Source organism: Cricetulus griseus, chromosome 9 (assembly GCF_003668045.3).
Source record: "Cricetulus griseus strain 17A/GY chromosome 9, alternate assembly CriGri-PICRH-1.0, whole genome shotgun sequence".
In the NCBI taxonomy this organism is placed as follows: domain Eukaryota; kingdom Metazoa; phylum Chordata; class Mammalia; order Rodentia; family Cricetidae; genus Cricetulus; species Cricetulus griseus.
The window spans coordinates 9,736,266-9,760,113 of NC_048602.1; the positions used below are offsets into that span (position 1 = coordinate 9,736,266).

At 55.2% G+C, this 23,848-nt stretch overlaps 2 protein-coding genes across 8 annotated transcripts in view; both read right to left on the reverse strand.

Moving 5' to 3' along the window:
• Positions 1 to 17,960, reverse strand: part of Atp1a3 (ATPase Na+/K+ transporting subunit alpha 3) — a 31,111-nt gene extending 13,151 nt beyond the window's left edge. Inside the window, 15 exon segments of the mRNA XM_035449104.1 lie at positions 3,260 to 3,394; positions 3,534 to 3,643; positions 3,719 to 3,917; positions 5,391 to 5,659; positions 5,769 to 5,886; positions 6,866 to 7,000; positions 7,108 to 7,221; positions 10,151 to 10,354; positions 10,509 to 10,568; positions 10,678 to 10,803; positions 13,060 to 13,192; positions 15,552 to 15,610; positions 15,612 to 15,655; positions 17,704 to 17,830; positions 17,919 to 17,960. Of these exon segments, the coding sequence (XP_035304995.1) occupies positions 3,260 to 3,394; positions 3,534 to 3,643; positions 3,719 to 3,917; positions 5,391 to 5,659; positions 5,769 to 5,886; positions 6,866 to 7,000; positions 7,108 to 7,221; positions 10,151 to 10,354; positions 10,509 to 10,568; positions 10,678 to 10,803; positions 13,060 to 13,192; positions 15,552 to 15,610; positions 15,612 to 15,655; positions 17,704 to 17,830; positions 17,919 to 17,960 (1,875 nt within the window).
• A 3,470-nt stretch (positions 17,961 to 21,430) lies between these two features.
• Grik5 (glutamate ionotropic receptor kainate type subunit 5) overlaps positions 21,431 to 23,848 on the reverse strand; it is a 62,588-nt gene continuing 60,170 nt past the window's right edge. For 5 of the 7 annotated variants that reach the window (XM_027430358.2, XM_027430356.2, XM_027430357.2 and 2 more), the window contains one exon: positions 21,431 to 21,991. In XM_027430358.2, the coding sequence (XP_027286159.1) occupies positions 21,566 to 21,991 (426 nt within the window). In that variant the 3' untranslated portion in view covers positions 21,431 to 21,565. Of the gene's footprint in view, positions 21,992 to 22,808; positions 23,239 to 23,848 lie in introns of those variants that run through there. The other 2 variants (XM_035449224.1, XM_035449225.1) reach the window with 2 other exon arrangements.

Consider the following 23,848-nt stretch of genomic DNA (forward strand, 5'->3'; position numbering starts at 1 on the left):
AACTATCTTTGAATAATATACTTTCTCTCTGCCTTGGCGGGACTCAGTATACAGCCACCCCAAATCTAGCAGTTAGCTTGCCTCTGAAGGGAGTCTAGAATTTAATCTCTTCTCACTCTTCTCTCCTGCCCCTGCCCTGATCCAGCTATCATAAACCCTCACTTGAATCTCTGCATCTATTTTCTCTACAGCAGCTACTCTGGGCCAAAGTTCAACAGCAGAACAGTGGCTTAGAATCCCCCAGTGAGGGGCTGGGGTGTGGCTCAGTGGTAGAGCCCCTGCCTAGGATCCCCCAGTGAGGGGCTGGGGTGTGGCTCAGTGGTAGAGCCCCTGCCTAGAATCCCCCAGTGAGGGGCTGGGGGCGTGGCTCAGTGGTAGAGCCCCTGGTTCAGAAGCTAATATAAGGTCCTGGGTTCCATTTCTACCCCAAAGAAAATAAAAACTAAAAAGAAACTAAGTCAGTGGAAAATGCTGCAGCCACTTTGACAAAGAGCTCAACAGTTTCCCCAAAGGTGGAGACAGCCCAACTGTCCATCAACAGATGGACGGATCAATAAGATGTGACACAGTCACACAGTGGTGACACGGTGGCTCACGTCTGTCACCGTGGCACTTGTGAGGCTGCAGCAGAGAAGCGCTATGAGTTTCTTGCAAGGGCTACACAGTGAGTTCCAGACCAGGCTGGGCCACAGAGTGAGATCTTGTCTCAAAACACAGAAAAAAGTAAAAAGAGAAAATAGAATAAAAAGTCATGACAAGCCAGGCAGCGGTGGTGGCGCACACCTTTAATCCCAGCTCCCAGGAGGCAGAAGCAGGCGGATCTCTGAGTTCGAGACCAGCCTGGTCCACAGAGCGAGTTCCAGGACAGCCAAGAGAAACCCTGTCTCAAAAAAAAAAAAAAAAAAAAAAAAACTAACAAAATTATTAGGAAGCTGGTGTATGGCTCAATGGGTAGAGGTTGATTGCTGTGCAGGCCTGGAGACCCGAGTTCACAAAGTTGTCCTCTGACCTCTGCAAGCAAGCCCTGCCATCACATAAACACAATAGTAAATATTTTTTAAAAGAATGAGGCTCTGGTGGACATTTGGGTGGATCCTGAAAATGAGGTGGAGTGAAATAAAACAGACTTTTAAAAAGGCCAAGTATTACAGGATTCCATCTTTTATGAAATGTCCGGAACAAGTGAATCCACAGAGACAGAAAGTAGGTTAGTGTTTGCTGAGGCCGGGGGCAGGGCTTGCTGGAGAAGGGGTGGGCGGCCGCTGAGAGAGTGTGGGGGTTTCTTTCTGCGGTGATCAAAAAACAATCTAAACTTGAGTCTGTAGGCGGTTGCCCAAGTCTGAGTGCGCAGACACTTGTGGTATTCCAGCTGTAGCTTCTCAAAACAGTCTAAAGGATATGCACCAAGGCCTGCTCTCCCTCCTCAGCTTCCTGTCATGGTTCTTGGCCCTCTCAGAGTCATGGCCGGGTCTCTCCTACAGCCCTCAGAGCCCCCACAGTTCTCTGTGCCTTCAGCCAGGGCTGGAGTTCAGGCAGGTTACACCCCTACCTCAGGACCTTGGCACATGCTGCCTGAACTCTCTTTCCTTTAAACCTGCCGGGCCCCTTCCCTCCTCCTTTGGTTATCTGTCTCCTAGTACTAGAGTATCAGAAAGAAAGCAGCTCTGAAAGGTTCAGGCATGATGCTGGCCTGCCCCGTTACCTGGTGGAACAGGCAGTACCCTGGTCAGCCCAGGGTTCCATGGGAACTAAGTTTGCACGCACATGCAGAGGACCCCTTTAAAAGACAGACCCTGACCATTTACACACACTTTCTCTCTCTCTACTCTTCTCTTCTCTGTCTGCTTCTGCTTCTCTTCTCTCTCTCTCTATGGCGACCGGCCATGGCGGTCAGCCATTAACCCTGTTTCTCTTCTCTCTTAGTCTCCCTACTCTGCCAGGCCTATAATGAACTGGTTAATGTCTCATCTTGTGCCTTCCTCCCCTTTTTCTTTTATATCTAATTTAAACAAAAATTTAACAGTCTCACTGTTGCTCTCACTACCCTGGGTACACCTCAGTACCTAAAACAGGACCAAGAGCTCAAAAACATATCTGGAAGATGTGTGAAAATTGCTGCCTTTACCCTTGGGATGGTGGCCAGGGCCCACCCTCGACTGTAGGAGGCTCCTGGCTCCCACGCATCCCGTGGAACCCTCTGCTTCGGCCACTTCTGCTTCAGCCACTTCCGCTAACCCCACTCCGGCTATCATCACTCTCAGTCTCACAGATGGGAACCTGAGGCTTGCTAAAGATTAGCATCTTTGCCCCCAAAGACGGAAGTAGCACTGAGGTGGCCACACCCTTGCTCTCTGTCCCCATGCTGTAATGTAAGCTATTTCCTCCGTGCTGGGCAGGACTGGCACCATGCCATCAGGGAACAGAGTTCCCGTGGTGACCTGCAGAAGGCTTTCTTTCACCCACAGTGTGACATTGTGCACAATGGCACAGTGATGATGGTGGCCAGGGGCTGCTACCTTTCCCTGGTGGAAGGGATGGGAAGGGGGGAGTCACCCGGCTCTCCCTCCTTCCTGTCCCTGAAGCTTTCCGGGAATTGGGACTCCAATAACGATTTTCATGTTTGAGTCATTCCACACTCCTGTAAGTAACTCTCCACTCTTGTTTCCTATAATCAACACTAATTATCCCATCCGTTCACAAGCTGGACTGGGGTGGAATCATTTCCTTGGTGTGAGACAGGGTCTCTCGTAGCCCAGGACGGCCAGGAAAACTTGCTAGGTAGCTGAGGATAGCTTTGATGCTATGACCTCCGACGTCTGGGTGCTGGGATTTATGGTCTGTGCCATCATGCCTGACTCACTTCTTGTTTTAAGACCGGTCTCGTGTAGCCCAGGTTGGCCTCAAACTTACTATGTAGCTGAGAATGGCCAGGAACTCCTGATCCTCCTGCCTCTATTTCCCAAGCTCTGGTTCACAGGTGTTCACGAACACGCCCAGCTCAAATAGACATTTCTCTCTCTCTCTCTCTCTCTCTCTCTCTCTCTCTCTCTCTCTCTCTCTCTCTCCTCACAGGGTTTCTCAGCCCTGGCTGTCCTGGAACTTGCTCTGTAGACCAGGCTGGCCTCAAACTCCCATAGATCTGCTGCTTCTGCCTCCTCCCGAGTGCTGGGATTAAAAGCGTGCGCCACCACTGCCTGGCTAGACGTTTCTTCGTCTCATCCCGGGAAGACTCACACAGCCCGGGGAGCTGAGTTTGTACCTGGTATTTGTTGGTGGAGTTGAAGGGAATCTCCGCCACTTTCTTGTTTCTCTCACGCATCAGCTTCACGGAACCAGAGGACAGCTCGATACACTTGAGCAGGGCAGACTCAGAGGCGTCACCAGCCACGTCTCTCTGAGGTAGACAGAAAACCTAGTCAGTCAGCAAGCAGTGGGGTGGGAAGAGGGAGGGGGGGAGGGAGGGAGCGGGCGGGGGGGGTGTGTGGGGTCAGAGTGGGCAGGTAGCTGCACCCACCTTGAGCACAGGGACCCACCTTGAGCACAGGGATGTTGTCCTGCCCGCCCTTGAAGACAGCCCGGTTGCAGAGCCCGGCAATGTGGGACAGGGCCACCCAGGTGTGTGAGCTCTTGTCGAAAGAGGTTCCTATAGGAGGCACACGTGAGGCCCCGCCCCCCCCCGGACCAGAAGCCCCAGTCACCACCCTGAGCCCCCACTGACCTGACTGATCCTCCGTGGTGTCGGCCTCGTGGATCTGGTTGTCAAACCACATGTGAGCGACAGTCATGCGGTTCTGGGTGAGGGTGCCGGTCTTGTCTGAGCAGATGGTGGATGTGGAGCCCAGAGTCTCCACCGCCTCCAGGTTCTTCACCAGACAGTTCTTGCGAGCCATGCGCTTGGCTGTCAGCGTCAGACACACCTGGAGGGTGGGCGAGGACAGGGCAATGAGTGACCACAGTTCACCTGCCTGGTGGCCTCAGCTCAAACCGTGGGGAGCGGCCAGGGCTGTGCAATGAGTGAGTCCCATGACAACGATGGGGCGGTGGGGGTCACAACTGACAGACACAGATGCGACCTCAGAACGCACAGGAGGATGTTCTCAGACTCACAACTCACACGCTCCAGCCTCCCAGTTCAGTAGGGTGGGAGGCTGGAAAAATGGCTCAGTGAGAAAGGGCACACACTGTTCTTGCAGTGGACCCAAGTGTGATCCCCAGCACCCACATCAGGCAGCTCACAACTGCCCCCAAGTAAGTAACAAGGAAAATTAAAGAAATCAAATGAGAAGGACATGGAGGAGTGGAGGGCGGGAGACTGCAGTCAGGGTGTAACGTATTTTTTCCTATAAAATTTTCAAAAATCCTAGCCCGGCGTTGGTGGCGCACGCCTTTAATCCCAGCACTCGGGAGGCAGAGGCAGGCGGATCTCTGTGAGTTCGAGGCCAGTCTGGTCTCCAGAGCGAGTGCCAGGATAGCCAGGGCTACACAGAGAAACCCTGTCTCAAAAACCAAAAAAAAAAAAAAAAAAAAAGAAAAAAAAATTTAAATCCAAGTAAGGAATTACAAAAAAAAAAGAAAAACATGGTTTAAAAACGACTCTAGTGTCTTAAATAGGGAGTCGGGGCTGGAGAGATGGCTCGGCTGTTAAGAGCACTGGCTGCTCTTGCAGAGAACCGAGATTCGATTCCCAGCACCCACGTAGCAGCTCATAGCTGTCTGTAAGTAACTCCAGTTCCCGGGGATTGGACATCCATAGCAAAACACTATTGTGCATAAAACAAAAATAAATAGAGAGGGAAGAAGGTGCATTTAGGCAATGCACTCACTAATGAATCTGGGGGGGGCTGTAAACAGGGTATGGGGTGGTGGAGCATTACTTTATTCTAAAAAAAAAACAAAAAAACCGGAACAAATGGGCTGTCGAGATGGCTCAGTGGATAAGAGCACTTGCTGCCAAGTCTGATGACCTGAGTTCAATTCCCAGGACCCCCACGTGGTGGAAGGAGGAAACTGACAGTTCTGCTGACCTCCACCTGAGCGCTATAGAGTGTGTGCATGCATGCATACGTGCAAGACGCCCAGGAGAAGGGCTGGGCCTGGACCCCTGTGTCTGAGGGAGGAGGGCTGGGCCTGGGCTCCTTGTGTCTGAGGGAGGAGGGTTGGGTTCTGAATCCCTGGGTCTGTGGGAGGGAGGCTGGAGCCTGGGTCCCTGAGTCCGATAGGGAGGGCTGCAGTTAGAGGCATTGAGGGGATTTGCAAGTGTGTCGGCAAAACACTCGTACACATAAAAACATCTGTGCAGCGACTCACAACCTTCTGTTAACTCCAGTTCCAGGGCACCTGACACCCTCAGCCTCCTGGCCCCAGCCCCCCACCTCTGGGTTCAGCCTTACCGTGACGGTAGCCAGCAGCCCCTCTGGGACATTGGCTACGATGATGCCGATCAGGAAGATGACAGCCTCCAGCCAGGTGTACCCCAGAATGAGGGAGAGGATGAAGAAGGAGACGCCCAGGAATACCGCCACGCCAGTGATGAGCTGGATGAAGTGTTCGATCTCAATGGCGATGGGTGTCTTGCCCACCTCCAGGCCCGAGGCCAGGGTGGCGATGCGGCCCATGACAGTGCGGTCACCTGTGGCCACTACCACACCCCGAGCGGTTCCTGGAGGGGAAAAGGGAGCGGCTCGGCTCTGCTGGGACTCTGGGGGCTGCAGGTGCCCCACCTCCTGAGCCCCATCTCTTTTCTGTGCCCTCGGGGCCCCCTCCTTCACCTTCTACACAGTTGGTGGAGAAGAAGGTGATGTTCCGAGTTTCCAAGGGATTGTCGTGAGTGCAGTCCGGGGAGCGGGTCTGGGGCTCAGATTCACCAGTCAGGGAGGAGTTGTCCACCTTGGGGATGGAGCAGCAGAGTTAAGGTTGAAAACAAGGCCCAACAACAGAAAGCAACCAGGGGACCCTGGAGTAAAGCCTGTCCCAGGAAGTTACAGAAAAAAGTGAAAGGAGCCCTGTTTGGCCTGTGGTATCTGGGACACCAGGAGTCAGGGTATAAAGGAGAGAAGGCAGGGTTAGGACCTCTGGGCCAGGTCCAATGTCCCTCAGAATTCCTGTGGGATGGGCCTGAGCCTAGAATACTAGGTCTGAAGGAAGGCTGGGCCTGGGCTCCTTGTGTCTGAGGGAGGAGGGCTGGGCCTGGACTCCTGTGTCTGAGGGAGGAAGGCTGGGCCTGGGCTCCTGTGTCTGAGGGAGGAGGTCTGGGCCTGGGCTCCTGTGTCTGAGGGAGGAGGACTGGGCCTGGGCTCCTTGTGTCTGAGGGAGGAGGGCTGGGCCTGGACCCCTGTGTCTGAGGGAGGAGGGCTGGGCCTGGACCCCTGTGTCTGAGGGAGGAGGGCTGGGCCTGGACCCCTGTGTCTGAGGGAGGAGGGCTGGGCCTGGGCTCCTGTGTCTGAGGGAGGAGGGCTGGGCCTGGACCCCTGTGTCTGAGGGAGGAGGGCTGGGCCTGGACCCCTGTGTCTGAGGGCTGGGCCTGGACCCCTGTGTCTGAGGGAGGAGGGCTGGGCCTGGACCCCTGTGTCTGAGGGAGGAGGGCCTGGGCTCCTGTGTCTGAGAGAGGAAGGCTGGGCCTGGACCCCTGTGTCTGAGGGAGGAGGGCTGGGCCTGGGCTCCTGTGTCTGAGGGAGGAGGGCTGGGCCTGGGCTGCTCGTGTCTGAGGGAGGAGGGTTGGGTTCTGAATCCCTGGGTCTGTGGGAGGGAGGCTGGAGCCTGGGTCCCTGAGTCCGATAGGGAGGGCTGCAGTTAGAGGCATTGAGGGGATTTGCCTCCTCATTCCTCAGAGTGGAGAGCAGCGCTGGAACCACAACCCTTGACCCACCTTGCAGCCATGGGCCGAGATGATGCGGAGGTCAGCTGGGACCCTGTCGCCACCCTTGATCTCCACCAGGTCGCCAACCACAACCTCCTCAGCGTTCACCTGCATCTTCTCGCCTTCCCGGATCACGAGGGCTTGCTGGATGTGAGACACAAGAGTCAGCCCTGAAACCTCCCCTACCTAGGAGTCTCTGGGTACAGCCCAGCTGGCCACTTCCTTCTGTCCCCTGGCTGGGCCCTTCTCACCTGGGGAACCATGTTCTTGAAGGACTCCATGATCTTGGAACTCTTGGCTTCCTGGTAGTAGGAGAAGCAGCCTGTGATGATCACCACAGCCGCCAGCACGATGCCCAGGTACAGCTGTGGGGACACAACACGACACAGCAGCATTGTGACAGCCGTGCACACTCCTCACGCAACTCCACACCCAGGTCTGCAAGGGAGCTTTCGGTGTCTGTCTGTGTCCTTATTCTTTGTGTATATGTGCTGCCTTGCATTCAGAAGACCGACCGTATTTGAGTCTCTTTGTTTTTTTTCTTTTTCGAGACAGGGTTTCTCTGTGTGGCTTTGGAGCCTATCCTGGACCTCGCTCTGGAGACCAGGCTGGCCTCGAACTCACATCACAGAGATCCACCTGCCTCTGCCTCCCGAGTGCTGGGATTAAAGGCGTGCACCACCAACGCCCGGCTTGAGTCTCTTTGTTACTGTGTTTTTTTGTGTTTATTTCCATTTTTAAATTATTCCATTTTATTTTATGCGTGTGGGTTCATGTGCGCATGCGTGTGCACACACACAGAGGTTAGAAGATAACTTTATGTTACATTCCTTGGGACCATACACCTTTTATATTTTTGAGACGGTCTCTCTCTCACAGCCTGGGACTTACCAAGTAGGCAAGGCTGCCTGGCCATGAAGTTCCAGTGGTCAGCCTGCCTACACCTCTCCAGCACTGAGATTACAATTGCTTGTTACCACCAGGAATCCTGGGGCTTGAACTCAGGTCGTCAAGCCTAAAGGGCAAGTTCTTAACCCCCACCTCTTCCTTTTTCTTTTTTGAGTCATAGTCTAGTCTAGAACTTGCCACATAACTGAGGATCTTGAACTCTTGATCCTCCTGCCATGTTTCTCCAAGTGCTGGAATTCCAAGAATGGCCCACTACATATGGCTGTGTTTTTTCTTGTTGCCTGTTTGCTTTTTAGGCAAGGTCTATGTAGCCCTGGCTGGCCTTGAACTCATAGAAATATGTCGGCCTCCTCCAAGTGCTGGGATTAAGCCCACTCCACCCTGCATCGATCTGAGATAAAACCTTTGTAGTCGTCGCTGGGCAGTGGCGGTGCATGCCATTAATGCCTGTGAGTTCGAGACCAGCCTGATCTACAAGAGCTATTTCCAGGACAGCCTCCAAAGTCAGAGAAACCCTGTCTCAGAAAAACAAACAAAAGACCTTTGTAGTCTTGGCTGGCCTTGAACTTGCTCTCTTAGACTACACCTGTGAGTGTGCCTACGTCCCTCTGACGCAACCGTGTTTGAACCCGTGTCCTACTGGGATTCTCTGCGTTCACTCCTTGTACACACATGGAGATCCCTACACAGTCGTGAGGGGGGGTCTGTGTCCACAGGTGTGAGAACTGTAACAGCCTTGTCTCACACCTGTCCCATGTGGGGTTAGATGAGGCGTGACACTCTTCCTCATCTCTCCTCATTTGTTAGGCTGTGACCATCTGGTGGCACCTGTCTCCAAATTTGCTGCGGTCAGAGAGCCTTAAGCCAGAACTCTAGTTCACCCCCACCCCCTTTTCTCTTTAATTAGGGTCTCTTGTAGGTCAACTCAGGTGGACTTTGAATTCCTGATTCTCCTGCCTCAGCCTCCCTAGTGCTTGCGTAAGAGGCTTACAAGACTATCCCCGGTTTTGTATGGTGCTGGAGATCAAACCTATGCCTTCATGTGTGCTAGGTAAACACTACCTGCTGAACTACAGTTTCTTTTTCTTATATTTTTGGTTGTGAGCCTAGCCTTTAATGGCTGAGCCATCTCTCCAGCCCTGGTTTCTTTTTCTATAATTAAAAAGTTATGTGCAGCCAGGCATTGGTGGCTGCACATGCCTTTAATCCCAGCACTCGGGAGGCGGATCTCTGTGAGTTCAAGGCCAGCCTGGTCTCCAGAGCGAGTGCCAGGATAGGCTCCAAAGCTACACAGAGAAACCCTGTCTCGAAAAACCAAAAAAAAAAAAAAAAAGTTATGTGCACACACATTCTTTCATGTGAACAAGCTGGGCGTTGGTGGCGCACGCCTTTAATCCCAGCCCTCGGGAGGCAGAGACAAGTGGATCTCTGTGAGTTCGAGACCAGCCTGGTCTACAAGAGCTAGTTCCAGGACAGCCTCTAAAAGCCACAGAGAAACCCTGTCTCGAAAAAAAAAAAATTGTGCTCATGTGAACAAGGGCTTGTGTGTGTGTGTGTTTGTGTGTGTGTGTGTGTGTGCATACCATGGTACACGTATAAGTCAGACAACATTATGTATTGGTCTTTGCTTTCCACTTTGAGAGAGGGCTTCTTGGTTTTTTGTTTTTTTGTTTTTCTTTTAGTATCTATTTATTTACATGTATGACTCTGTGCCTACATGTATCTTTGCATACCATGTGTGTCTGGTGCCAGAGAGTCCAGAAGAAGGTGCTGGACCCCTGTAAGTGTAGATGGTTGTGAGCCACCATGTGGGTGATGGGAACCAACCCTAGTTCTCGGCTAGAGCAGCTAGAGCTCTTAGTTGCCGAGCCATTTCTCTAGCCTCACGGGTCACTCCCACTGCATACTCAGGCAGGTTGGATTCGCCTGTCTCTCCCGCCCACCTCCCCACAGAAGCGCTGGTATTACAGACGCAGGCCCATGTGTCAGCTTCACTCAGGCCCTCCTGGCTGTACAGCAAGTGCCTCGGCTATTAAGTCTTCTCCCTAGCTAATACTTTCTGAGACAGGATTCTGCTGCATAGCCTAGGCTGGAATCCTAATCTTCCTGCCTCAGATTCCTGTGTGAGGGAATGACGGTTGTATGTCAGCACACATGTCCTCTATGCATGCAGAGAATTGAGCCCAGATCTCCATGAAAGCTTGCCAAATCAATATCCCAGCCATGGTTTCCTTGTTTTTGAACTTGTTTTCTCAGAGGTAGTTGTGACAGTTGGATGAGAAAAGGTGAGGGGGGCTCTGAAAAGCCTAGGCGGGGAAACGTGGCTGTGTCTGTGTTCCTCGATGTCTGGGGAGGCCTACGCAGGCCAGGGTGTGGTGTACTCACATTGTCACGAGAAGGGTCGTCTTCAGTTCCTGCCTGGATGCCATAGGCCAGGAAGCAGAGGATCGCCCCGATCCACAGAAGGATGGAGAAGCCCCCAAATAGCTGTCTGCAGAACTTGACCCATTCCGGGGTGGTGGGTGGTGGTGTGAGAGCGTTGGGCCCATCTCGAGCTAGGATCTCCTGGGCTTTGCTGTGTGTCAGACCCTAGAAGACACGGGACTCATATGGGAACCTCCCTGGAGAGGCCCTGGCACCCCAAATCAAAGCCAGCATCCATAATTACCCAGAACGACAATCTCCAGCCCTGCTCCCTCAGACCCAGGGCCCCAACCTCAGCCCTGGCTCTGCCCATCCTCACCTGCACACAGTCCGTGTTGTATTTCCGGCAGACCTCTTCTACTGACATCTTGTGCTCTGTCTGAAGAATGATTGGGGAGAAGGCTCACAATCCCACACAGCTCTCCCGGGCAAGCAAGACTATGGTGGGGATAGTCCTAACGGGGGTGGGGTGGGGTGGTGACACTTACCATAGCCACCTCCTTCTTGAGATCATCCAGATCTCGGCGCTCTTTGGCCTTGCTCTTCTTGGGCGAGCTCTTGTCATCTTTTTTGTCCTGCGAGGTGGCGACACGATAGCTATCAGAGCCACCAGACTGCGGGCGAGAAGGGGTTCCAGAGCGACACGGCCCCGTGTGCCCCGGCTCTCATCTTGGCCTGGCCCCTGCATCGCCATGTCTCTCAGTGTCTCACTGTGTCTTCCTGGTGTCTTTGGGTATCTCCCAGAATCCCCCCCCCCCCCCCCCCCGCAACCAAGACTTGTCTCATCTAGTTGGCCTCATTGCGTCTAGTCCCAGGTATCTCTGGGACTTGGGGTCTGTTTGTCTCTCCCCTTCACCAGTTTACTCTTTCAAAATGTATTTATTTATTTAGTGTGTGTGTGTGCACTCGCACTTTAGTGTAAGCATGGAGGGCAGCCTGCGGGAGTCGGCTCTCTCCTTCCACCGTGTGTGTTCTGGGGATCAAACTCAGGCCATCAGGCTGGGAGGGAAACTCCTTTGCCCACTGAGTCTATTTGCCGACCCCTTTTAACTTTATTAAGAAATGGGGGTCTTATTTTTTAGCCCAGGCTGTCTTAGAACTCACTACGTATCACAGACTGGAACTCATAACAATCCTCCTGCCTCAACCTCCCAAGGGCTGGATAAGGTCATGAGCCACCATGTCCAGCGTGTGTGTGTGTGTGTGTGTGTGTGTGTGTGTGTGTGTGTGAGTGAGTGTGTGTGTGTGAGTGTCTGTGTGTGTGTGTGTGTGTGTGTTCACCTTTGAACTTCCTATGCAGTCAGGCTAATTTTTGCTCCTCCTGCCTCCACCCCGTAGGACTGGGTTACAGGCTTACACCATCTGATACTGTTTATGCAGAGCTAGTGCCGGAGCCCAGGGCTTTGTGTAAGTCAGGCCAGCGCTCTAACCACTAAGCAACATACACCCCCAGCATTCTGTGTATCCTTTGGTCTCTTCTCCTTGGGCCTATTGAACTTTCCCGGGCGTCTGTCTCTGGCTTTGTGGTTACGTCCTCGCTGTCTGCCTTTCTCTCTAATCTGTCTCTCCAGTTCTGCTTTGTATTTATTTGCTAGCTTGTCCCTGTCTCCCTCTGTGTCTCTCCCATCTCTGTGTCTCACTGAGGCTGCTTCTCTCTTTCATCTCTCTTCTCATTTGAGGCAGTCTGTCCTTTGTTCTGTGAGTCTGTCTCCTACACTATCTCAATCCTCCTCGATTGCTGAGCCTCTGGGGTCCCCTCTTTCCCAGGTGGCATTTGCTGGACCTCAGGTTGTCTCTGAGGGCCTGTGCTGTCTGTTGTCTTGCTCTGTCAGGGTGTGGTCATCACCTTCTCGGGGTATTTCTGGGGGTCACTGTCCAATCTCACCTGTGTCCCCTTTTCTCTGGTTTGTAAGTCTTGCTCTAGATCTTTCTCCCTTACTCTCTCACTTTGGGATCATCCCTCCATCCCTTTATGTGTCTCTGTCTCAACTGGAGTCTACCTCTCTCTTTCTTTCTTTCTTTCTTTTTTTTTTTTTCGAGACAGGGTTTCTCTGTGTAGCTTTGGAGCCTATCCTGGCACTTGCTCTGGAGACCAGGCTGGCCTTGAACTCACAGAGATCCACCTGCCTCTGCCTCCCAAGTGCTGGGATTAAAGGTGTGCACCACCAACACCCGGCTCTCCCTGTCTCTTTCTTAGAACATTTTTTCCTTGTCTGTTTGCCCCCGCCACCAAGGTTTCTCACTATGTAGAGCAGGCTAGTCTCAATTTGTGGTGGTCCTCCTGCTCTGTCTCTGTGTGTCTGTCTCTCCCCTTGCTCTACTTATTTCTCTCTATATATGCTTTGCCACTGTCTTTCCAGTACAAGGTCTCCATGGAGGTCACTCCCCCACATAGCTCTTTGCTTTGTCTTCTACACCGCAGACGCCTCAAAGGACTCAAGCCAAGCTTGGGAGACCCCCACAGGTCAGGGAAATCAGGAGAGGAAAGGACACTCCAAATGACAGCAGGGACAAAGGCTTTGGTGCAAGGCAGTGTGTTGCCTGTCAGTAGTCATTCCCAAGGGTCTTAATGGACAAGGTATGAATCTGACTTTTCTCCTGCAGACAGCTGTGTACTGCAGAGAGTCTTGAGGAATGAGCAAGAACTGGGAAGGGGTACTGAAGAGCAAGGGAATAAAAAGCCTTTAGGCCTGGACTGAGTTCCGGTTTGATGGCCTGGGCAGATAGGGAGTTGGCAGGAAAGGTGAGCTGAGGCTCAGTGCTTACAGAGTGCTGTTGACAGATCCCGCAGGCCCAGGGCCAAGCTGGGATAGGAGGCTCAGTAGAGCTCAGCGCTAATCTCCTTGTGACCTTGTCGCAGCCTGACTTGCCTGCTGTCTGCCCCCAGACCCAGGGATGACTTTGGAGTATAGGGAGGAGCCGTAGCCCTGGAAGCCTGGGAATCCCAAGGAGGGGTGTACTGGGGAGGCAGGAGTTTGGCCGGGAGCCAGCCCTGCAGCAGTACTGCGCCTCAGCAAGGAGGCCCGGAGATCTGGGGACAAGAGGCTGATCTTGAACTATGGGCTACAAGGTGGCATTGTCAACTTCTGTAGATGAGGCAGACACATGGGGAGATGTGAAGACAGCATGTTATAAGGTCAAGGTGGAGAAGTAAGCAGGGTAGCAGGCATGAGGAGAGATGGGGTCTGGCACAAATAGGGCAATCAGCTGCCCCATGCCTGAATCCCTGGGGAGCTGCAGTGTGGGTCCCTACAAGAAAAAGTGGGCTGGATTTCTGGCCCTGACCCAGAGGGGCTGGGACCTGGACTCCTGGGTCTGAGGAAGGGGGATGGGGTATCTGAAGGGTCATATCTGAGAAGGGAGGACTGGGAGTCTGGATCCCTGGATGGACAGTAAAGTCCTTGTCCCTGGCAACCCAAGCCCTAGCTCCTGCTCGCCCTTGCCATGACTAGTCTCCCCTGGGGGTGGCGCTCCCATCTGCTGGCGTGAAGAACTGAGGCTTTCCCAAGGAAAGCAGGAAGCCCAGATGGACGCACGGCAGGGCAGAGCACCTCTGGGGTGGGGTACATGCCTGTCTCGTTGCAGCCCGCCTCTGCGGCTCCTAGCCATTTCCCACGAAGTCTGCATCCCTGACACACCCGCCTGGCTCATATGGCCTCTGCACCTCTGCAGCCCCCACCCCAGGGTACCTGTAACTGTCCTTTCTAAGCACCGCTCCTGGCTACCTGATGACCTCAGCCCCCCCCCTCCATTGCTCAGGTGGGTTATTCTTCATTTATTTATTTGGTCTCTGGGTAGAAATGTCTTCTCTCTCTCTCTCTCTCTCTCTCTCTCTCTCTCTCTCTCTCTCTCTCTCTCTCTCTCCATGTCAGCCTCAGTTTCTCATTTTGTCTTTCTCTGTCTTTCCATGTCCGTCTGCCACCCCAGTCTCTCTTTTGGCATCGCTTTCTTTGTTTTTTGGTGTCTCTTTCTCACGGTTTCTGCCCATGTCTCTCTCTCTCACATCTAAGTCATCCCCCCCATTTCATCCCCATTTTTTTTAAAATCTAAGACCACCTTTCCCCAAAGCACTGTACCCCCAGTCTTCCACGTCCCCGAGCTTTGTTCCTTCCACTTACCTGAAAGCCATCACCGACTCTCATTTCCCCCTCAATCCTACCCCACCTAGTTCCCCTTCCCTTCCCCCCCTTCCCCACCCCAACCGACATATCAGCCACTCCACCCCCCATCTTCATCTGAAGGCCCTTCAGCCTTCATCCGCCATCTTTCATGTTCCCTCTGGCTCCCTCATACCGACCCTTTCTCTTTATCTGGGTGGTCCCCCCACCCATCCTCTTCCTTCCCTGACACCCCCCCCCACCATGTCCCACCCCAGACACACAGGGAGGAATCCAGGGCTGCAGCAGGGGTCAGGTGGTCAGTCGGGGAAGGAGGCTGCATCTGCTGGAGAGACGCACAGACAGAGAAGGACACACAGACACGGAGGCAAGGACACAGCAGGCGTGCAAGCTCCCCCCACCACCACACGGCTGCGTTTGCACACCCTCAGCCAGGCACTTGTCTGTCAGCCATTTCTCTCTGCTCTTTCCCCTCCTCCCAGCCCTCGTGTCTGTCCCCCCACCCCCAGATGAGGGGCTGTACAAACTCTGCAGCCCCAGGTCGGTCACTGCAGATCACCCTTATCCAGGCCTGGAAGGAGAAAGAGGTCATCTCGTGTCCACCCCACAGCCTGCATCTATCTGCATTGGGCCAGGGGACCCGGGGAGAGGAGGGGGGGTCTTCGGTGGCCCCCTAGACACGCTAACGTAGCTCTCAGACACACCCAGACAGGTTGCAGGCTTTTAGATGGAGGGGGGGAGGGCACAGATGGCTGCAGACCCCCGCTGCTAGAGGGAGCCAGGAAGGAGCGAGCACGAGCGCGCGCGCGCACGCACAAGCAATCACCCTCGAGCAATTGCACTCATGCAACCCGCACGCGTGCAACCGCACAAGGTCAAACCGAGGAGCTAAGGGTCAGCCCCCGTCCCCCACCCCCACCCCCACCCCGTGGACAAAGCCACCAACATGCGCCACAGACACCCTCGGACTCAGCAGCCGCGCTCTCCCAGACACACCATCATCACACTCGAACTGGTCAGGTCAGCGGGCTCGAGGGTCCCCCTGCAGAGCTCAGGAGCTCCCTAATTCCCCGCACAGCCCAATGTCATTGGACCCACAATGTCACACACACACGCATGCACACGCACGCTGCGCCCCGCCGACCCCTGCACCTACCCCCATCTCGGCGGCTCGGTGGGAAGAGCGGCGGACAGGGTGGTGAGCGCTGGCCGCAGGGCTGGCTCGGGCTCGGGCTCGGGCTCACGCTCGGGCTGGTGGGCCTCTGCAGCGCCCGCGCCGCGGTGGCAGCGTGCGTCTGTCCGTCCGTGGGTCCCACCGCACAGAGGCTGCGGCGGCCCGGGCCTCCTCCTCCTCATATGCCCGCGCCCGCGGGGGGAGGCGGCACCGGCCAATCAGGAGCGGCTCTGAGCTGACGGACAGCCCGAGGCCCAGCCCCCGGTACTGCAGCTGTACTCCCCCTCCCCCTCCCCCTCCCTGCACCGTTCCAACCTTATCTCTGCAAAGTGGCAGCGCCACCGGGGAGCTGAGCACAGTGGGGTGGGGGGAGGGGACCCCGGACTCCCCACGGTGGGTGGTGGACCTAGCTAGACACCCCTTTCGAGGCAGGGAGGAACCTCGGGGATGGGGGCTGTGAGGGAGGAAGCACCCCAGAAACTTCCTCTTTCTGGGAGTGGGGTGGGCACAGGGTAGGAAGGAGGCCCAGTGAACTGCAGTAATGCAGCCCCAGAGCACCACCATCTTGCAGTACAGGGGGACCCCGGGAGTCTGTGCTGCTGGGTACTGTTCAGGAAGAAGCTACTGCAGGAAGACGGGTGGAGGAAACAGGCTTCCAAACTGAGGAGGGGAGCTGCAGAGGCAGGACCCTGCTCCCTCTGCCCCCACCCTGACTTTGATACCCACCACACACAAGTGAAATACCACCACACACTTCACACAGACACACAACGAAAGACCCTCGAGGTGAGGAGTCTTCCCCGATCCGGCCCGGGTCCCCCCAAGAACTCAATGTCCAGTCCAGTTGATGCAATGAGCTAGAGACTTTAATGAACGGGAAGCGTTTGTACAAACAGGCCCTCTCAGCATGCAGGCTAGAGAGCAGCAGTGTTCCCCAAGCACAGGCGTTTTTTAAAGGCAAAAACCACAAGCTTTGTAGGGGGGGAGGTTGCGACTCTCCAGGCCCATCCGTTGGGCAAATAGAATGTGCTAATCAATCTTGCCTAAGACGGCGGTCTTTGTTTTTCAAGGACTTATCACTCTTTGATTCCTGGTCAGTTAGTTTCCTTAATGGGCTCCTCTGGGGAGTGCAGCCATTTGGAAATTCTTGGTGCTCTAGCTATCTTATGGCCTTGTAGGTGAGATTCCAGGAACTGAGTCACGGGGCTTTGATCAGCAAGTCTCTGGGTCAGGAGCGATTCTTCCTACCAGGGGGGCAGGTAGGTAGGTGGCAGAGCCGCATCTGTTTTCTTGCTAAGTTTTAAATCTTTCATTCCCTCCTTTTTCTTTTTGCAAGGTTTTAATCTTAAAACCGTAGGGGACTTCAGTATTTGGTGTGGCACGGTATTGCTGGGTAAGGACAAGGGCCTGAGTAAAGGATGGTCTCTCACGTATGAACTGTAAGAGTCTGTGGAAAAGACAGGGGCCGAAGGTCAGGAGCAAGAGGAGTATGAACAGGGGCCCTATTACAGTGGAAATTAAGGTGGTCAACCGTGGGGTCCTGTTGAACCATCCCTGTTGAGTCTCTGGGCCAATCTTTCTCTGAGTTTGGCCATTGAGTCCCTGATTCCCTCTGAGTGATTAACATAGAAACAGCATTTTTCTTTTTAGAGCAGCACAGAGTATCCCTTCTTTTTTGGGGAGATTTTAATCATGGAATTGCTGTCTCTCCAGTGTCCCCATAGGCACAGGCGTTTTTAAAGGCAAAAACCACAAGCTTTGTGTGTGTGTGGGGGGGGTTCGACTCTCCGGGCCTATCCATTGGGCAAATAGACCAGACCTCAGAATGTGCTAATCAATCTTGCCTAAGACGGCGGTCTTTGTTTTTCAAGGACTTATCACTCTTTGATTCCTGGTCAGTTAGTTTTCTTAATGGGCTCCTCTGGGGAGTGCAGCCATCTGGAAATTCTTGGTGCTCTAGCTATCTTATGGCCTTGTAGGGGAGATTCCAGGAACTGAGGCATGGGGCCTTGGTCAGCAAGTCTCTGGGTCAGGAGCAATTCTTCCTACCAGGGGGGCAGGTAGGTAGGTGGCAGAGCCGCATCTGTTTTCTTGCTAATTTTTAAATCTTTCAACAACAAAGCTAGAAGGGCACACCAGGAGGCCCCTGCACCATTGTTAGGCACCACCACCACCACCACCACACACACCACCACAGGCTCACAACCATATCCCAGTCACACCTGCCCGCACAGCACCACCATCCTCCAACCAGAGGCTCAAAACCCGGGTGGGAGGGGAATCCACGAAGAGCACACAGCCCTCACGCCCACTGCATCGCCACAGAGCCACAGTCACGATGCGGAAGTGCTGTGGAGAGAGAGCCCACGCCCTCAGAACACCACCTCACAGGCTCCGAATCACACACTGCACCACGGCTGACCTTGCACCATCTCACTCGGAGAACCAACAGACTCCTCCGCTTGGCACCATCGCACATGGATAGAGACTCACGTTTCCTCGAGGTACCAACAGGAGCCCCTGTGGACCACGTTGCACATACGTGTCATCTAACACACCCGGGCATAATATTTGCTGTGAGTGACAGCCAAAAATGGGCACACACTCACACACGACACAGTCATGCAGAACTGAGCCATGGGACGCCATCCACTGTTCTCATACATCACACACACCGCTGAACCGGCACGCATCACTTTGTTACACCTCCAACATCCCAAAGTCCCCACCCACACACCACACCCACAACACAATGTGTCCACACACACACACACACACACACACACACACACACACACACACACGCACACGCACACGCACGCACACCCCCTCCCATACCCCCAGGCCTGTCACACACAGGCAACACTCATTGGTTTCCACACTGGAGTCTGAGGAGTCAAAGGCTCCAGACCCCACCCTGAAACCACTTCTTTGCTCAGGAGGAACATTCCAGACTCTCCCTGAGGATGCTGGTAGAAGACAGGGGGCGGGGATGGGGGCGGGGAGAGAGAACTCTGGCCAGGAGCTGGGAGTGAGCTTGGTGTGTGGGGTCAGGGTTTGGTGAGTGTTAAGATTAGGATGGTGTCACACGCCTTTAATCCCAGCAATGGGGAAGCACAGGCTGGCAGATCTCTGTGAGTTCAAGGCCAGCCTGGTCTAGATAGCAAGCTCCAAGGCAGCCAGGGCTACACAGTGAGACCTTGCTCAAAAACCAGGATGAGGAGGAGGAGAAAGGAGGAGGAGGAGGAGGAGGAGGAGGAGGAGGAGGAGGAGGAGGAGGAGAAGAAGAAAAGAAGAAGAAGAAGAAGAAGAAGAAGAAGAAGAAGAAGAAGAAGAAGGTGGTGAGGTGGGGAATTCAGATGGTCCTGACCTCAAGGGGACATTCAAAAGGCTGAAAACCAGAGAGAGGGACACAGAGAGATGGCCTTGGGCAGGAATAGATAAGACCACAGTAGAAGCAGGAAGGGGGCTTCCCTTAGCACCTAGAGCTTCATCACAACCCTGTTCTCTGGCCTGTTCCAGTCTCTCCTGCTGTCCCTTGTTGCCATGGTAACAGGGAGGCTGACTCTGCAGCAAAGGAGGTTGGGCCTGAAGATCAGGCTTGTTGCCATGGAGATGAGGAGGAGCCCCATCTTTCAACTCAGGTGCATTGCTCTCAGACACCCCTTCCTCAAGTCTGTTCCTTGTCCCTGCCTTCTCTCGATATGGAGGTTCTGTGGCTCATTCACAGAGGACAGGGTTAGACAGGCAAGGAAGGTTGGGGAGGGGGGTCCTAGATCCCAGGAGATACACGCTCTCCTCCTGCCTTCTAGACAGGCTGGGGGGTGGTCAGAGCCCCCCATGCCACCCCAGAAACAGACTCGGGCTTTCCCATGTAATTCCTTCTCAGACACCAGCCTGGCTAGACTGAGGACTGGTGTATCAGGCTCCCAGTGCTCTGCAGAAGTCGAGGGGGGAGGGAATACTTAGGAAGGTCACCGGGATGGAGGAGGGCGGAAGAGCTCACAGGGAGAGGTGGAAGGAGAGAGATACAGGCAGGAGCCACCCCAGAGCCAGAGAGAATTACGGACACGAGACAGAAGAAGGGATCCACAAAGGCAGAGATAAAAACAAAAACCAAGACGGTAGCGGACATCGTGTTCAGAGGGAGTGACAGAGACACGGGGAACCTTTGAGAGTTGGGCAGAGGACAGGTTTGCCAAACATGGAGACTTAGAGATAAAAACGGGGAGAAAGGCAAATGAGGACGGACCCTAGAAGAGCAGTCTCGTGCTATTGGTACACGGGGTGGCGGGGAGACCAGAAAAATCCGCAATGATAGCCACTTCAACAGCACCCAGCCCGGGGGCAGGGTGATTGATGAGTGTCTTTCGATGGAGACAGCAAAGATGTTTGGGGCTGGCCTGGAATGGCACTCACAGCAAGAGTCTGAGACACAGAATCGGCCAAGTGGAGACCGAGGACACAGCGTGAAGCAGCCTGACACGGGGGTGCAGGGGGGGGGGGCTTTGGGGCGTGGCCCTCTCTGCCAGGGGACCACGGAAGGCCCAGGGTTGCTGCGCGCCAGGCGGGCAGCGGGGTGCTGAAACGGACAGCTCCCGAGTTCCGGCCAGGGCTGAAGGGCGAGCCCAGCTCCTGCCCCCAGCAGCTCCGGTTCTTCTTAATCGTGCTCTCTTCGTCGTTCGGGTCCCCCTCGGCCTCCCTTTAGCTTTCTGTGACTTCCCGTCTGCTCCCCGTGCGCCCTTTCCCCTTCGTTGCATTTGAGTCCCCGCCACACTGCGTCCCTTTCTGCAAGCTCACTGCCTCCGAGAACCCCTCCCTCTGCCCTCCCTCTTTTCAGTCCTCACCCAAGATCTTTTTCCCTCTCCCCTATCCGTCTGCTTCTCCCCCACCCCCGCTGCATCTCTCTCCCTTCCCGGCTCGGCCTCGATCTGGCGCAGGCTGTGTGACCTTCAGTCGTCCTTCCCTCCTCCACGGAAACCTGCAGAGTGGCGAGGAAGGCGGGGACAGAAGGCAGGCCCACCCTTCTTCTCCCTGCTCAACCAGCCCTCAGTTCCCTTCTCCCTCTCCTCACCCCCACCCCCGGCCCCCTTGAGGATTGGGCAGGGACATGAGTTCAAGGATCGGTCACTCTTGAGAATATGGCTTCACTGGGGTCAAGGCGCGCGACCCCCAGGTTCTCGATTCGCTCTAGCCCACCAAGTCCCACGCCGCCAGCCTAGGTGCCACCCCAGGCTTCAACGCGAGCGGTCCCCGGGCTCTCCCATCCCCCAGCCCCATCTGGTTCCATCCTTTCCGTGTCTCCCTCTCTCCCTCCCTCCCTCCCAGATCCCGCATCTCTCTCTCCATCTGTCTCAGGGTCTCTGCCGCAGCCTCCTTCTGTCCCGAGAGAAGGTCAACGGCGAGGGGGCGGCGGCTGGGACCTGAGCTGACCTGCATGTTTGCGGTCACCGCCCAAGGTGGCGAGCGCGTAACTCTCTTGCTGTCCTCCGCAGACTCCCAGGGGCTGAAACCCCACCCCACCCCCAGAAAAATGAAACCCACGTATCCCCAGTTTTGGGGTTTTGTTCTTTTTTTATTCCAACAGGGACTGAGATGTGGCAGGGGAGGTATAGAGGCCCAACTGACCCTCTCCCTGGGGGTGTCTCATAGAAATTCTGAGGTTTCTCCCCCCCAAAAAAAGAGAGAGAGAGAAGAGAAGAGAGGAGGGGCACCAGGGGACACCCACATGTCCAGAGGCCCTCCCCACCTCCAGAAGTGTGGAGAGCCGTGTCAAGTCTCGGGGTGTCTGAGCAGTCCCAGGTTGGGGTCCTCCCCGCGGACCGCTTTCCAACTCCAGGAGCGGCCCCTACGGTTCCCGGCCCTTGGGAGTCCTCGGTCTCTGCGCGCCCCCCCCCCCCCGCCCTGAGCGCGGGATGGAACGCGGGTGTCCACGACACCCTGGCTTGGGTCCGCAGGCCGGCTCCGGGGCCGGGCTCGGAATTCACCGGCAACTGAAGGCAAAATCGCGGCTTCCTGTCCGGCCGGGGCGCAGCGCGTCCCCGCAGTCAGTTGGGGCGCACGGCCGGCCTCGTCCACGTGGGGTCATTCGTGCTCGGTCAGCTCGCGCGGTCCGGTGGGGCCCGGGCGCGGCCGGGGCGGGCTGGTGGCTTCGGCCGGGGTGCCCAGGCCACGTGGGGGGGCCCCGGCCCCCGAAGCCCGCAGCGCCTGGATGCGCCTGCACTCCTGGCAGACGCGCACGTGCGTGCAGGGCGTGGGAGCCGCGGGCCGGGGCCCCCCGGGAGGCCCGGGGTCGTCCAGGAGGCGCTGCGGACCCCCGTGTGCTCCCGCGTCCCCGCCCGCGCCGGCCGAGTAGAGCTTGCCGTTGCTGAGTCGCATCTCGCGGACTGCGCGCAGCGACAGCAGGGCCCGACTCGGGCCGCCCGGGCGCCGGCGCCGGCGGGAACGCGAGGTCTTGCGGCAAGACACGGCGTGGCGCAGCTCCTGCAGCATCTCCTGGCACACCGACACCTGGAGGCGGCAGGACGGTCACCGCGGGCCACTCCGCGCCCTCCCTCCCCTCCCAGTTTTGTTCCCTCATTGTTTTCTGTACCCGTCCCCCCTTCCCTCCTCCCCCATCTCAGTTCCATCTTTCCTTGGGTTTGTACCTGAACCTGACTTTCACTTTCTGGCTCCTGGCACACTTATTTTCTGCCTGCTCCAACCCCTCTATCCTACTTCTGCCCCCACGTTATTGCAAGGCCTATTTTACTGAGTGCCAGGCACTGATCTAGGCACCCCCGAGTTACAACAAAGAATGAAAGAGAATTCCTGGTCCTTGGGACTTACATCAGTTGGCAGAGGGCTCACCCAATAAGGTTCTGGGTTCCACCACCCAGAAATGGAAAGAATGGAGAAAAAAAAAATAGAGCCCAGCTCTCAAGTATGCAGAGGCAGAAAACAAAATGTTTTTGTTTCCTTTTTTTTTTTTTTTTTTTTTTTTTGGTTTTTCGAGACAGGGTTTCTCTGTGTAGCTTTGGAGCCTATCCTGGCACTCGCTCTGGAGACCAGGCTGGCCTCGAACTCACAGAGATCCTCCTGCCTTCTGAGTGCTGGGATTAAAGGCGTGCGCCACCAACGCCCAGCTGTTTGCTTTTTTTTTTTTTTTTTTGAGACAGGGTTTCTCTGTGGCTTTTAGAGGCTGTCCTGGAGCTAGCTCTTGTAGACCAGGCTGGTCTCGAACTCACAGAGATCCACCTGCCTCTGCCTCCCGAGTGCCCGGCTGAAAACAACAAATGTAACATATACAGATGAGTGCTTGGGAAAGACATAAAATAAGACACGCAGGGTGGATGGACAGGATGTAGACTTTTGAGACAACCCAGACAAGAAGCCTTCAGTGAGACCTCTATGTGGAGGCTGGGTGAGCCTCCTGATAAAAGACCTGGGGGGAGGGCATTGTAGACAGAAACCCAGTGCAGAGGTGCTGGGGTGGGGCCAGGCTTGGCAGGAATCGGAGAGAGAGAGGAAAGGAGGCTGGCCTGAGGGCAGGGACCAGCTGGGAAAGGGCGTTAGACTAGACAAGGCTCTTGGTTTACTCCAGGGTCCAACAGGAGCCACAGGAGAATTGAAGTAGACGGTTGACGGCTTTCATAGGACAGCTTGAGCTCGTCAGAGAACAGACTGTCGCAGAGAGCCAGGGTGAGCAGGGAGGCTGTGGGTAAAATCCCTGCTGGAACAGGCTGGAGCAGAGGGTTGTGAGAGGCCTCTGGGTGGTCCTGTTAAGGCAGAGCCCACACGGTTTGCTGAGAATTGGTGAAGGGCAGGAAGGAGTGAGCCTATACTTGGTCTGAACCACTGGAGACCTGGCTCTGCATTGCGGAGACGGAGGGATGCAAGCTCGGACACTTGGGCATTGTGCTTTGTGGCTAGACATCCAAGTGGGACGCCATTACAGACTTTGGAGCTGGGCGTGGTGGCACGTGCCTTGGGAAGCTGAGACAGGCCAGCATGAGTCACATAATGAGTCCAAGGCCAGCGGGGGCTACATAATAAGACCTTGTCTCCAAAAACCAAATCAGGTTTACTGAGATGTCTCGGCCACTGAGGCTGGTGACCTAAGTTCCATCTCTGGGCCCCACATGGTGGAGGGAGAGAACAGACTCCCCAAAGTTGACCTCTGACCTCCACACACTGGCATCCAAACTCACAAATTAATGAGTAAAAGAAAAACCAAACTATTATTCTTGGGCTGGGGTGGGGGACACACACCTAGTGTCTATGTCCTGCCCCTTGGCGGTGGTCCTCTCTGACAGGATGTGACCAGAATCTCCCGTTTCTCTCTTGCCTTGCTCTCACTTGCTCTGGGGGATGTGTGGTGCTGGGGCA